Raw genomic sequence first — 13350 nt, 5'->3', positions numbered from 1 at the left:
CGTTAAGATTTGTCCATTATAAAATTATTGTGAAAATAATATACCAACCATCTCTGGCGCTACCCACCATGAAAGCAGAGAAGAATGAAAAGAGACATTAAGACAGTATTAGAAATGGCAGAAAAAGCCCTGCAGTTTAGCATTTGACTACCACAACACTAACTCACTGCAATACAGCACTTTCCAAACTTCATTCCTGTATTGAACATGATTTTTCATTGATAGAACATCTTTCAATTTTTTGATGACCTAAAAAATTTCACATGACTTTAAGAGCAACATCTATCACATCAGTACCCATTAGTCCCAAGTAGTAAAACCTTAATTAACAATATCTATAAAAAATCAAATATAATATGAAACACAACATTTTCCTAATCATGTATCACAGAAATGAATAGTCCATAGTATTTGAAACATAGGAAAGAGGTGGGAAGATTGTGTTATCTGATCCATAGGAATTTGATGTAGTTTCAACCAAGCGGCATCATCTATTCTGTTATGTGACACTTCTTAATTAGTAGTGCTTTTATTTAATTGATAATTTTTGAATTAACAATTGTATAACAATATAAAGATACATTTGATAGCATTTTAGTAAATATGTTATGGCAACTTAACAGTAAGCATACAAAATTACTAGAAGAGATTTTAGTGTGTGAAATGCAATGCTTTCTGTCCATTCAAGTATCTTTTCTACATTATGTTCTTGCATTTTCCACTTCTCTGTACACTTATTTCTATGCCAGGTCTTTATGAAACTGAAAATTGTAGTTTCAATTAGTTGCTGCGCTAATCTGCTTTTAAAATATGTACTGCAGTACATGGGAGCATTTAATTATGATCTGCTAGTCTCAGCTAATTAGCTCACATTAAATGTGTTGGGAACCTTGGACCATTCATATAGGTCTTGTCATTCTTGATTTATATACACTTCTGTAATACATGTGTACTTGGTTTGCATTTTGCTAATCAATTGACCTTTCATTTTAACTGTTAAGACTCAAAAATTATATCATACTTTAGGAAATTTAGAAAATTTTATAACAATATTTTTTCAAATAAAAGTCAATTATGAAACAATCAACTTGAGAATTAGTGTCTGAATTTATTCTTCAAAAACTTCAGAGCCTATTCTAAACAACTCAATTTTTAATTCAGAACTCATATCTAAAATAATGAACAAACAAAATCACAAAGGAAATCTTAAAAAACAAAAAGAAAAAATGATGCCTCAATTGCTGCAGTTCAAAAGAAGTGGAAGGGCATCAGACCATCTTTCCAGACAGGGCGTGTGTCTGCAAGTATTAGATCAGCGCTCATTCACTCATTGTTTCTCTAGGAACTTAAGCACAGACAGTGAATGTATTAATCTATGGCTAACAATCAGAAAAATCTATTTTGCTTTAGTATCTTCACTGTCTCTTCAGTTTTAAATAATTGATATTTATCTGGATTCTGCCATATGGAAACCTTTTTCACGAGAAATATGATACAACAGGTTCATCAAAATGTACAGGGAACATATAGAAGTAGGTTTTTATTGCACTGTTTATAAGACTATTTATTAACTAGAGTCCATTGCATAATTCCTTTAAACCTAATTTCTCCAAACTTCTGAAACAGTTCAGAATTCAAAAGTAAGAGGGAGAGTATAAAAGAGAACTCAACGGCACTGCATTCCTAAAGAACATGTCACTGGGTGTCTGCTTTTTCAGGAACAGCCCAGAAGTTATGAACTTTAGTGACAATGCTTCTTTTCAAAGAAAATAATTTTACTGTTATGAAGATTTTCCCTCATCTACTCACTGAAATCTGTCATCATTAAGACTACAGTCAACTACTAAAAATCTAATAAAATCACTGTTTCTGTATTTCAAAATAATAAACTTTGGAGTCCACAGAAATTTGCATAAAACCAAACAAAGTCATTACAAATTAAGTTGCTTAAAAAAGAATTTCATTCTTAGTATAACTGGCTTGTCTCTTAGATTAAACATCAAGGTAATATTTTATGTAATTATTTTATAATTTAATATAATTCTTTTATATGAGTAAGACAATTCAAGGAAAGAGTATTTTTGTAATATAAGATTCTCTTTGCCCTAAATTTCAAAAACACATATATACTAACTTGCTAACACATTTACCTGCATCTCATCTAATTTTGATTGAATATCTGGAGGAAAATCCCCTGCTCCACAGTTAAATGGATCAAAAGGTTCTGCCCCAAACAAGTCCCGTTCTAAAAAGAAGAAGAAAAAAAGTGAATGACGTGACAAGCAGCGTAATAGAGTAAGTTAATTTCAAAGGCAAGATTATACAAATAAACACAAAATAGACATGATCAAATAAGTCACTATTCTGCATTCACACTTCATGTTGGATTTCCTTAAGCTTAGACTAAATGCCAAAATAAAGCAAACCCATTATATATTGTTAAAAATTATATGATTATAAATCCAAAATGATTTCTTGGTCTTCAGTGAAGACTAATATCAAATTAAAAATGACTGATAACTAATATAATACCTACATTTTACTGTAACAATTTAACTTCACAAAGAAGAAAAAAAACTACTGCTGAGAGCTTCCTCACTCTAACTAATAATGCCTTACAACACAGCAACGGAGAAATATGGAATACCCAGTGGATCAGTCAATGGTTTTATTATATTTCATGTACTTTTACCTCTCCTGCTATTCAGAAAAAAAAACTTGAGGCACATCATGTCCTGTAGTATGAAACCATTTTCCCTTCCTAGATAAACCACACTGAGATGGTTCTTTGAAAATAAGGTGCCTTGGTGGTGTACCAAACTAATCCTTTTCCTGCAAATACTGGCATCCCCCATACGGGCCCCAGTTCCTATCTTGGCTGCTCCAATTCTCATCCAGCTCTCTGCTTACGGCCTGGGAGAACAAAGGAAGGTAGCCCTAGTCCTTGGCACCCTACAACTATCTGGGAGGTAAGGAAGAGTCTCCTGGCTCCTGGCTTCAGATCAGTTCAGCTATGGACATCATGGCTATTTGGGGGGTGAATCAAATTTTGGAAGACCCCTCTGTTCTGTAAAAATCCACATTTCTAATAAAAATAAATAATTTTTATAAACCCACTAATATCCTTCCAAAAGACTTACTTCTAAAATAATAGGAATAGAGTATTAAAAAAACTGGCCTCTGTACATTATATTCTGAACTCTGAATTACCTGTTAATCACTAAATAAGTAGTAGTCACAATTGGTGTTTGTTCGTGACAGTCTTAGGGCCTATCATAGGATATAAAACCTTAGAAAACTACTTTCCTCTGAATCAACTGAAATGTAACCTCCACTGAGAAAAATCAATTTTTTAAAAAATTATTTATTATTTAACTTCAGTAATTATCAATTTTTTTATGTAACAACAGATATTTATAACATATTTATACTTTCAGTTTGCAAGAAATTTTGCATTCTAAATTCAATTATTTAAATAATATTTAGGCTACTTGAATCCAATTACATCCTCTAAAATCACTCCATGACTGCCATTTTGAAGGATTTTTGTTCTTATAGTCTCACATCTCAGCATTAAATAATTTTAGAAATTAAAAATGTACAGAAATAAGCACAGAAATGAGGGTTATATATTTAATTATCCAAATAAGGATGTTTTCAAAAGGAAAACTTCTAGATGGAACTATGCTAAATAAATGAGAATTAATTGTTATTGCATATATAGATATACATGTATATACATATGCATCTATATATACATAGATACATAGACACTCAAGTATATACTGGTATTTTAAGGTTGTCATTTAATTTTACTATTAGTGTACTCAAGTGTTGGAAATGTGGCTCAGTAGGTTTGAACTCCAGCTGTTCTGTTTTCTTTAAAAATATTTTTTATTTATAAAAAGAGAACAGACTTTATACATTCCATAGTTATAGTCCCAAGAAGGTATCTAACCTCTCTTCAACAGTTTTTGCAGACAAGCCATTCTACATTCACAGGTGTGATTCATCATTAACAATAGCATTGAGCATGTAGAAAGGAGGAGTACCACAACTCCACCAGAGTATAATGCGCCAAAGAGCAGCTGAATGGCACAAGTGCTTGTGACCCTGCTGCTCACATGGGAGACCTGGATGAATTCCTTGATCCTCGCCCAGGCTGGGTTCTTGCTCCCTGTTGGGGAGTGAAACAGTGGATGGAGTATCTTTCCCTTTCATTCATGCCTGCATTTTGAATACATAAATCTCAAAAAATTTTTCCTGAAAATCACCCAACTCTCTAGCTGGACTTTCCAAAGTTATTTCTAATTTACCAATGTGTAAACAAAATTTGTGTTTCCTTTATTTTTCCAGTGATGGTTGGATTTTTAAAAATTTGGTCTACATTCCTGAAGGATAATTTAAATTTTGAAATCATAATCAACGTCCTGATACATTATTCCTTTGAAATACTTTCAAATTTGTTCACTCTTTGCAATTTATATTTTCACTTAATTTATAACACTGCTAAGTCATACACTTTGTGAATAACTGTACTTAAAATTCAGCATGTCAGAACTCTAATGTATATCATGGTAACTACAAATATTAACATCTTTTACTATCGTGAATGTTATAAAATTACTGAAAAAACAGGTTTTAATTATTCTTATCACAAAATAATATCACATGAGTGAGGTAATGTATTTTTTTAACTTGATGTAACAATTTCACAATGCATCCATATTATATATACTGAAACTGTGAAACATAAAGAATGCTTTCTAAATGTTTATCTATAATATTGTTCATGAAACAAATTGCTGAAGGCATGAGCAGTAACATGATCACCATAACTCTAGACAAAGAGAGTTAACTTTGGGTTGCAGTGAAGATTCAGATGACTTGAACAAGCGCATTCTTTTGTATATAATTCCAAGATGTATCAACAAAACATTTTTCTGTAGAAAAAAACTCTAGCATGTAAGGCAAGTACATTGAAAGTAAACAATGCAAACTTATTGAATAAATAAGAGAATGAGTCAATAAGGTCCAAGAAAGTGAAAGCTAGGAATCCAGGAAGAGCTCCCGGAAAATATGTAAGGACACAAAATGCCCCTTCACATGATCATGATTGCCTTATAATTATAGATTATTTCCTTGACAAAAATATTTTTTCATTGGCACAAAAATATATTCAGAGACCCTGAAATATACTCAAGGTACAAAAATAACTGAAATAATTTTATTGACTAATTGCTGAAGTCTCTAAAGTTCTTACTTTGTGTTTACAAATTAGTTCTCCAAAATGCTTCAAGTTTGTATAACAGGCTATTTTCTTTGTCAAGTTTCCCAGGGGAATCAAACAAACTCTAGGTGCTGCCATTATTTAAGCTTGAAGCTGTGGTTCTTGATTTGCAGCGAAAATGTCTTAATGTGAACTACAGAACACCCCAAAAGCCATAATATATAAAACTAAGTTTTTCTTTTTTCAGTTTCTCTTTGGGCAACGTGATTAATTTATAGCCACTGAAACTCTTCTTTCCATTTCTATGAAGGGAGAAGCTCAAAATACATTCAGAAAAAGAGCATCTGCTGGATGTTTCCTCATTTATGAAAAAGAGACTTTAATGTTCCTTCCAGACATTACAAGAAAAAGCAGAAAATGCCTTTTTCCCATTATTTTAGACATCAAAGAAAGAACTCTTACATTGAGTTAATAAATAAATCTATAACTAATATAATCTATATTCCTTCAAGTAAAAACATTCATATTTTCTGATACAAAAACCTAGACCAAGTTATATTGAAATCTGGAAAATGGCCTGCTGTAGCTACTGCCTAGACTGTCTTGTACCTAGGCAAGCGTCACACTGCTAGTAGAAAAGCAGCCAACAGCTGGTGGCTCCAAATTTGTGTCAACTGTATCAGTATGTCAGCACAGCTGCTTGCTTTCTTCCTTCCTTCCTTCCTTCCTTCCTTCCTTCCTTCCTTCCTTCCTTCCTTCCTCTCTCTCTCTCTCTCTTTCTCTCTCTCTCCCTCTCTCTCTCTCTCTCTCTCTCTCTCCCTCTCTCTCTCTCTCTGATAAATGTGAAAGAAGAAGACAGAGATCTCCAGGCCAGGACCAGGACATACCACCCTGGCCTCCACACTGGGGGGTGGGGGAGTGGTAGGGATGGCTGCAGATTGGCCGGGGAAGGGATTTGGCCATGATTGATGTATTGGAGTGGGAGAAGCTGAGGGCATTTCTGGGGTATTCAGCAAGCAAATTGGACCACTTCACTTGCAGGTGAGTAGAGAAACTGAGATGGAGTAGTTTAGAGTGTGGGAGCATGGGGTAGTCCATGTCAGGCTGGGCCACAGCACCCACCAGAATATGAGAAAAATGGATTTGGGACAGAATCTGTAGAGGACTTGGGGGCTCACCTCTGTGGGACTGCTACATCTGACAGTTCACATAGAAAGCTGTGGGCAGTGATGGGTCGAACCAGGCTGGACCACAAAACTCACCTGAGAGAAACCCTTCTGACAATCACAGGGGTTGGGGCGGGGAGAAAGCCAGGTGGGGCTAGACTGCAGCACCTGCAAGGGTCAAGAATGAGGGCAGACTGTGGCAAACAGGGTCTCTGGCCTAGACGGCTTATGTGAGGGCTGGGAGCAGGCCTGGTAGGGGAACTTGGGGGATTCTCCTGCTACTCTACAGCTCCCTCTGGGAAACACAAGAGTTGGGATTAGAGGTGTGCCAGGTCATGCAACATTGCAATTCTTGTCAACATTTGTTTGGGCTGACTCTGGGGAAAGCCAGGCTGGGCCAGACCTTAGCATCTGCTGGCAAGCTTAAGAGCTAGGATAGAGTGTGGGCTATGCCTGGCTGGGCCAGGCTGGGCTATAACACCCTCCAGCAAGAGCTGAGACTGAGGGTGGATCATGCCAACCGAGTTGAAGCACCCACTGACACACATAAGGCCCAGTCTGGTAATGGGCCTAGTAGGTGAACTCTGAGGACTCTCCTGCTGAGCTGCAGCTCCCACTGGTAAGTGTATGATCCAGGTTTGAGGGCAGACCAGGCTGAGTTTGGGTGTAGCATCCACTGGCACATTTATGGGTTGGGTCTGGGTGCAGACCAAAGTGGACAGGGCTCCAACAACCACTGGTGTCCAAGAGTGCCAGAGTAAATGTGGGAAAGGCCAGGCTGGGCCTTGCACCTTCTGGTTCACATGACAGCCAGGTCTGGTGGTGGGCCAGACTTGGCAAGGCTGTACTGATCATTGGTGAGAGCCCGAATGGGTGCATTACAGTCAGACTATGCTGGAGTACTCACTGATGAGTGCCTAGACTGGGGACCAGCCATGTCAGTCTGGGCAGCAGCACCTGACAGCACAAGCAGGATTTGGGGCTGGCAGCAGGCCTGGTAGGGGGACTTAGGGAACTCCCCTTGTAAGTGTAGTACTGGTAAGCACAACAGGTAGGAAAAGTAGCAGACTAGGCCAGGCTGGGTTGTACCACTTGTTGATACATCTGTAAGGTGCTTCTGGTGGTGGGCTAGGTAGGCTTAGTTCACAGCACATACTGGCAGGAGGGTGCTGGATGCAGGCCAGGCTGAGTTGGACAACAATACCTGCTAGTTCATGAGAGGGCTGGGGTGGACCAGGCTGGACTAGGCTGCTGCACCCACCAAAGAGAGCTAGGACTGGGGTTGGGCTGGGCTAAGGCAAGCTACAGCACCTGCTGGCAAAAACCAAAAATGGGCCATGGGTTATCTCAGACTGGGCTGGAGCACCTTACAGCACATGCAAGACCTGCAGTTGGGAGTGGACCTAGTAGGGAAATTCTGGGCCTTGCTAGACTGTTTTTACTAGTCAGCATTAAAGCTGGGACTGGATGTGGCCCAAGCTGGGTTAGGCTGTTGAACCCACTGGCATACAAGAAAGCCAGAATGGGTGCTGGCCAGTCAAGCTAAGATAAGCACCTGGAGTAAGTGTGAGTCATGTCAGGCTTGACATCAGTACCCCCTGGCAGGTACAAGACCTGGGGTTGGGAACATGTCTGGCAGAGAAGCTACAGGCACTACCCTACTAGGCTGTACCTAACACTGGTGAGCACAAGAACCAGGACTGAATCCAGGCCTGGTTGGACAAGATGTTGGTATCTGTTGGCATGCATGAAGGCAGGTCTGAGGTGCGGGTCAGGTTGAGCTGGGCCACAGCACCCACAGGAGTGCACAAGACCCAAATGGGATGTAGGCTGGGCCAGGGTCAGCTGCAACAGAGGCTGGCATGAACAAAAACTGGGTCTGGGTGCAGGTCTTGCAGGGGTTAGTAGGCATTACCCCAACTGGGATGCAATACCCACTCGTCTGACTGAGAACTAGGTCTGTGGTAGGCTAGCTGGGGTGGGCCATAGCACCAATCAGTTCACGTGAGATATGGTCCCATGGCAGAACTGACTGAGCAGCTGCATCCAGCAGCATGTGCACTGGCTGGTGCAGGTGATGCATCAAACCTGACCCTGCACTTTCTGGCACACACAAGTCAGACCTGGCATCACCCCAGGCGGGGCTTCTTGGGGGACTCCCCAACTAGACTGCTGGACTAATGCTGGGCACAGGGAGAATCACAGGATGTGTAGCCCAATTTTGGAGTGCCTATATTCGGTCTGGGCCTCCTTGGTTGCCGATCCTTGCATAGCGGATAGCATGTTCAGTTGCACTCAGAAGACACGACAGACAGCTCAACCAGGTGAGCAGGGGACGTTAACTGCCATTTCAGAGAATGGAGGGTAGAGCAGGTTGGACAGTTATCCTCACCAAACTTTGCAGAATGTTCCTGGGTCTGTGTATACACTAAAGAGGACTTTGTCAACCAGTAGACCTCAGAAACACTTTCTCAACCCTGGAGCAACAAAAGCAACAATATCTTAGCTACCAAGGCCACCGAAGTAACATTCTCACATCACTTTTCCCTGCATTGGGACCTCTGAGCATCATCAAAGGAGCATCTCCCAACCCTGGGTGCTCATATAGTTTGACAGCAATGAGTGGCCCACTATCCCTCCTCCCCTACAGATGCAGCAGGAAAGAAGAGGAAAAAGATTGACGCACGTATCTCACCTACCTTCTGTGCTGCCCCTTCCCACCCGGCTGGAGACCCACATGAGTGTGCATCCCTCTCAAATGTGAGGACAATATTAAAAATAAATTGAAAATTAAAAAAAAATTTTAAAATACCCAGAAAAGGGCCCAGTGGCGTGGCCTAGCGGCTAAAGTCCTTGCCTTGAAAGCCCCGGGATCCCATATGGGCGCCGGTTCTAATCCCGGCAGCTCCACTTCCCATCCAGCTCCCTGCTTGTGGCCTGGGAAGGCAGTCGAGGACGGCCCAATGCATTGGGACCCTGTAGCTGCGTGGGAGACCCGGAAGAGGTTCCAGGTTCCCGGCTTCGGATTGGCGCGCACCGGCCCGTTGCGGCTCACTTGGGGAGTGAATCATCGGATGGAAGATCTTCCTCTCTGTCTCTCCTCCTCTGTGTATATCTGGCTGTAATAAAATGAATAAATCTTAAAAAAAATACCCAGAAAAGAGACAATTACAACAATTAGGAGATGATAAACTAAGGTACTAAGATATAATCCCAAATAACAAATACAATATTATACATTGTATTATTATGTAAATAAACCTTCAGCAAAATATTGATGTCACAACAGGTTCAAACTGCAAATGAAGATGTCTTTAATAGAGTACATAGAATTACAAAATGGAGGTAACTGAAATTAGCATACATATGAAAACCTAATATTTTAATATCTAAAATTGTTAGTGAGATTTTCAAGGCATATAATTCCCCACATAATATCACTGTATATTCAAAATGTGTACAAACAGAATAAAGATACTCATTTGCTTAGAAAACTTACTAATCTCAGAAGATCTGCTGGGTACAGGAGGTGGCTGTGTGCCATTCCGTGTAGGCATGGAGGACTGGTGTGATACAGGAGAAAATGGAATCATATCAAAGATGTCAGTAGAGGGTGAACTGGTCATCACATTGCCTGCCTGCAATGAAGACAACGGGGGTTAAGGTGGTAGCTCCCACAGACACAGTATAATGCTACAAATTCACATATATAACAACAATTCAGTTCAATTGGAAGGAACTTGGCATTTTTAAACCAAAAATACTTGAGTGCTGACAATCTCATGTGTTATTGTATTACATCAACATTTATGAATGATTAAAAAACCTTTTTAAATATCTTCAAAGTTGAAGGCAAAAATGGTGATAACCCTACTCTTGATGGATATTTAGCAAACAGTAAAATTTTGTGTCTCTGGAAAAATTTGCTTGCATCATAGAATTAAAAAACATGTTAGAGAGTGTCTATACAGAAATATGATTTATTAATGATTTGTATAAGATTATAAAATTTAAGCACATAATTGAATACAATATGATACACTTCCTTACACACAAAAATATTCAATACAATGATAAACTTTTTCCTAGGTTTTTAAAAGAAAAGGGTTTTTTTAATTTTTAATTTTAAATAATTAATGGTCACTTGGTATTCTTCATTGTAGGATCTTAAATTCCTGAAAAACTTTCTTGAGATTTCTATATTAAATAACTATATTTAACTATATTAAATAACTACCAGTGAGATAAATTAATTTCCACTAATGTACCAAAACAAATCTTTGACTTATCTGCTAAAGTCTGGGTTAAGACTGACATATTAAGAAAGAAAACTAACCCAGTTAGCATATGCAGAAGAAGAAATGGACTGAGAGTACTTATAGTGTTTAGTATTAAAATTAGAATTCTGAAAACCAATATATTTTCTGTTTCAAACACGGTACAGGTGATGAAGAGCAGACTGCTTGTGCAACTGGCTTACACGCAGTGGAAACAAGCATTTCTGTACTTGTTCACATCAGTAAGTTGTCATCTTCCGTTAACAATTTACTTGTACACCTCTCAGCCTTTTTCTTTTTCAGGAATGTTTGCCTCTTGCTCCTCTATTTTACATGGCTTGCACCTCTCTACTTAAAAATCTTCTACTTCTACTTAAGAATGAAGAAAATTCAAATCTTGAATGCCATTCAAAAAACAATCAAACTTTTCTTTTCATCTGTCTCTTCCCCTCCTTCCTAAGCTCCTTTAGATTCTAAGCTTCCTGTTGCAGCTTGCACTTCATTCAACCTTAACCAATTTGAATTCAGAATCTACTCTTTTTGCATTGCTTTCCCTTACATCTACATAGGGAATTGCCTCAATTCCTAACTGCCATACCTGAAAGACACTTTAAAATATCCTTTCTATTTGACCTTGTTCTATCACCACTTATTACCTAAAATTAGCAGCTAACCAAAGGAAACAAAATGGACACAGTAAGTCTCCAAATGACAGCAGACTGATTCAAGACATAGCTGACTTTTCCATTACCTTGTAAATGGTAAGTATTGGTAGGGTTTAGAAAAAACAGCATGTAGGATTATAAACTGCTTTGTGCTTAGTCAGTTACACGGGGTCTTGGGATTCTGCTCTCACTGACTGGATAGGGAAGGGCACATTTAGAAGGTGGTGAAATTAACATGTCCAGTCTCAGTCTGGATTCAGAAGAGTTGACAGGAGTGACAGAAAATGGAAGAAATGTTTAGACTGGGAGATGAATCATCACTCCTATGCCACAAAGAGGACAAGTGTGTCTAAAGCCCAGGCCACTAGAATCAGACATTCTGTGCAACAGCTGTAAAGGAATGACAGAAAAAGAAATGCACTAGAAGAAAGAAACTGTGGGAGGAAAGGAAAAATTATCAAGTGCTTTACTAAATTTGCAGGGTATTGCCACAATAGTATGAATATAGCTGAGGGGGCTGGCATGATGGCTTGACTGTAATCCTCTACCTGCAAGAGCCAGCATCAATTATGAGCATGGTTCATGTCTCTGCTGCTCCACTTCCCATCCAGCTCCCTGCTATGGCCTGGGACTGCAGTGGAGGATAGCTCAAAGCTTTGGGACTCTGAATCTGCATCAGAGACCCAGAAGGGGTTCCTGGCTCCTGGCTTTGGATCAACCTAGCTCCAGCCATTGTGGCTATTTAGGGAGTGAACCAGTGGATAGAAGATACCTCTCTCAGTCTCTCCTTTTCTCCATAAATCTGCTTTTCCAATAAAGGTGAATATGTTTTTTTAAAAGAAGTTTGAAGTTAATTTTCTTACTGTGATAGTCATCAGATTACAGATCACTAACATTACTCATGTGGTTTTTTTTGCTGAAATAGGACATTTTAGATATTTTGTACAAAATACTGTATTCATCAGAATTAGAGGGAAATAGAAATGAAAAGGAAAATGAGGGAGAAGGCCTCTGTGTAATAAGATTGGTAAAGAAAGGGTAGTATAAGAGAAGAACAGCTACAGAAATAGAAATAATCAAGTGCAAATAAAGTTATTTTTTGCCACCTCCTCAAACATTGCAACTTGCAACATCCATTTTAGCTTTAGCTCTCTAGAAATTCTTTCGAAACTTTAGCAAGAATAGCAATATGATGTCGTCATTATAACAAACTCATGGAAATTAAGGCCGATGGGTTCTTTGTGACTTACTCCTCCTTGAAGCTACAAGCAGAGTAAAAATTGAAAACAGGATGATTCTAGTCACTATGCCCTTCCTATAGGTACCCAGGAGTTTCCAATGGTAAGATATTTCGAAGTAGGAATCAGGAGTTCTGTAATACTTCAGAGAGGTAACAAATAATAACTTCTTTAAGACTTCAGAGATGTAACAAATAGTAAGTAGTGTACTGTATTGGGTCTGAAAGACGTGGTTTCCCATGGACACCTTGGAAAGCATGGAAAGCTTCAAACAAAGCTAAGTTTAAAGAGCTGAGCTATCACCTGTCAGAGTGGTCGATGCAAACAACCAGCTCAAATGACATTAGTAGTCAAGCTTGTACTCACTGTGAGAGTACGAGCAAGAGGCACCCGGGAAGTGTCTCTATCAGTGAACTGCTTCCCCCAGTGCCATGGCACTGAGCAACAGTCACACACATCACATCAGGGCAGACATAGACATTATCTCATGGCTGAAAAAAAAGCTTTCTTTTTTGTTTTCTTATTTGCTTTTGTTTACTTTTGTTCTTGTTTTCTGGATGAGGGGTCATAGAGAGGCACTGAGGAAGGGTCGGGAGGTAACAGTACTGAATCCTGAGTCAACATGGGAATCAGGTCTCAGGAGCCATCTGAAGAGAGAGAGGCTCAGCCAAGGCATCAAAAACAACACATGACCAGGAGCTTCCAAACAGAGGTCTCTGAGTAGAGACCAGAAATGAAAAAACAAAAACAAACAAACTGAAGAGAATGGACAGT

At 39.1% G+C, this 13350-nt stretch overlaps 1 protein-coding gene across 1 annotated transcript in view; it reads right to left on the bottom strand.

The window, feature by feature from the left end:
• GULP1 (GULP PTB domain containing engulfment adaptor 1) overlaps positions 1-13350 on the bottom strand; it is a 166615-nt gene that overhangs the window by 3640 nt on the left and 149625 nt on the right. Inside the window, exons 9-10 of the mRNA XM_004576984.3 lie at positions 9896-10034; positions 2151-2245 (exon numbers count right to left, since the gene is read on the bottom strand). Of these exons, the coding sequence (XP_004577041.2) occupies positions 2151-2245; positions 9896-10034 (234 nt within the window). The remainder of the gene's footprint in view (positions 1-2150; positions 2246-9895; positions 10035-13350) is intronic.

This window comes from Ochotona princeps, chromosome 5 (genome assembly GCF_030435755.1).
Source record: "Ochotona princeps isolate mOchPri1 chromosome 5, mOchPri1.hap1, whole genome shotgun sequence".
Taxonomy (NCBI): domain Eukaryota; kingdom Metazoa; phylum Chordata; class Mammalia; order Lagomorpha; family Ochotonidae; genus Ochotona; species Ochotona princeps.
This window is presented reverse-complemented; position numbering and strand designations above follow the sequence as displayed.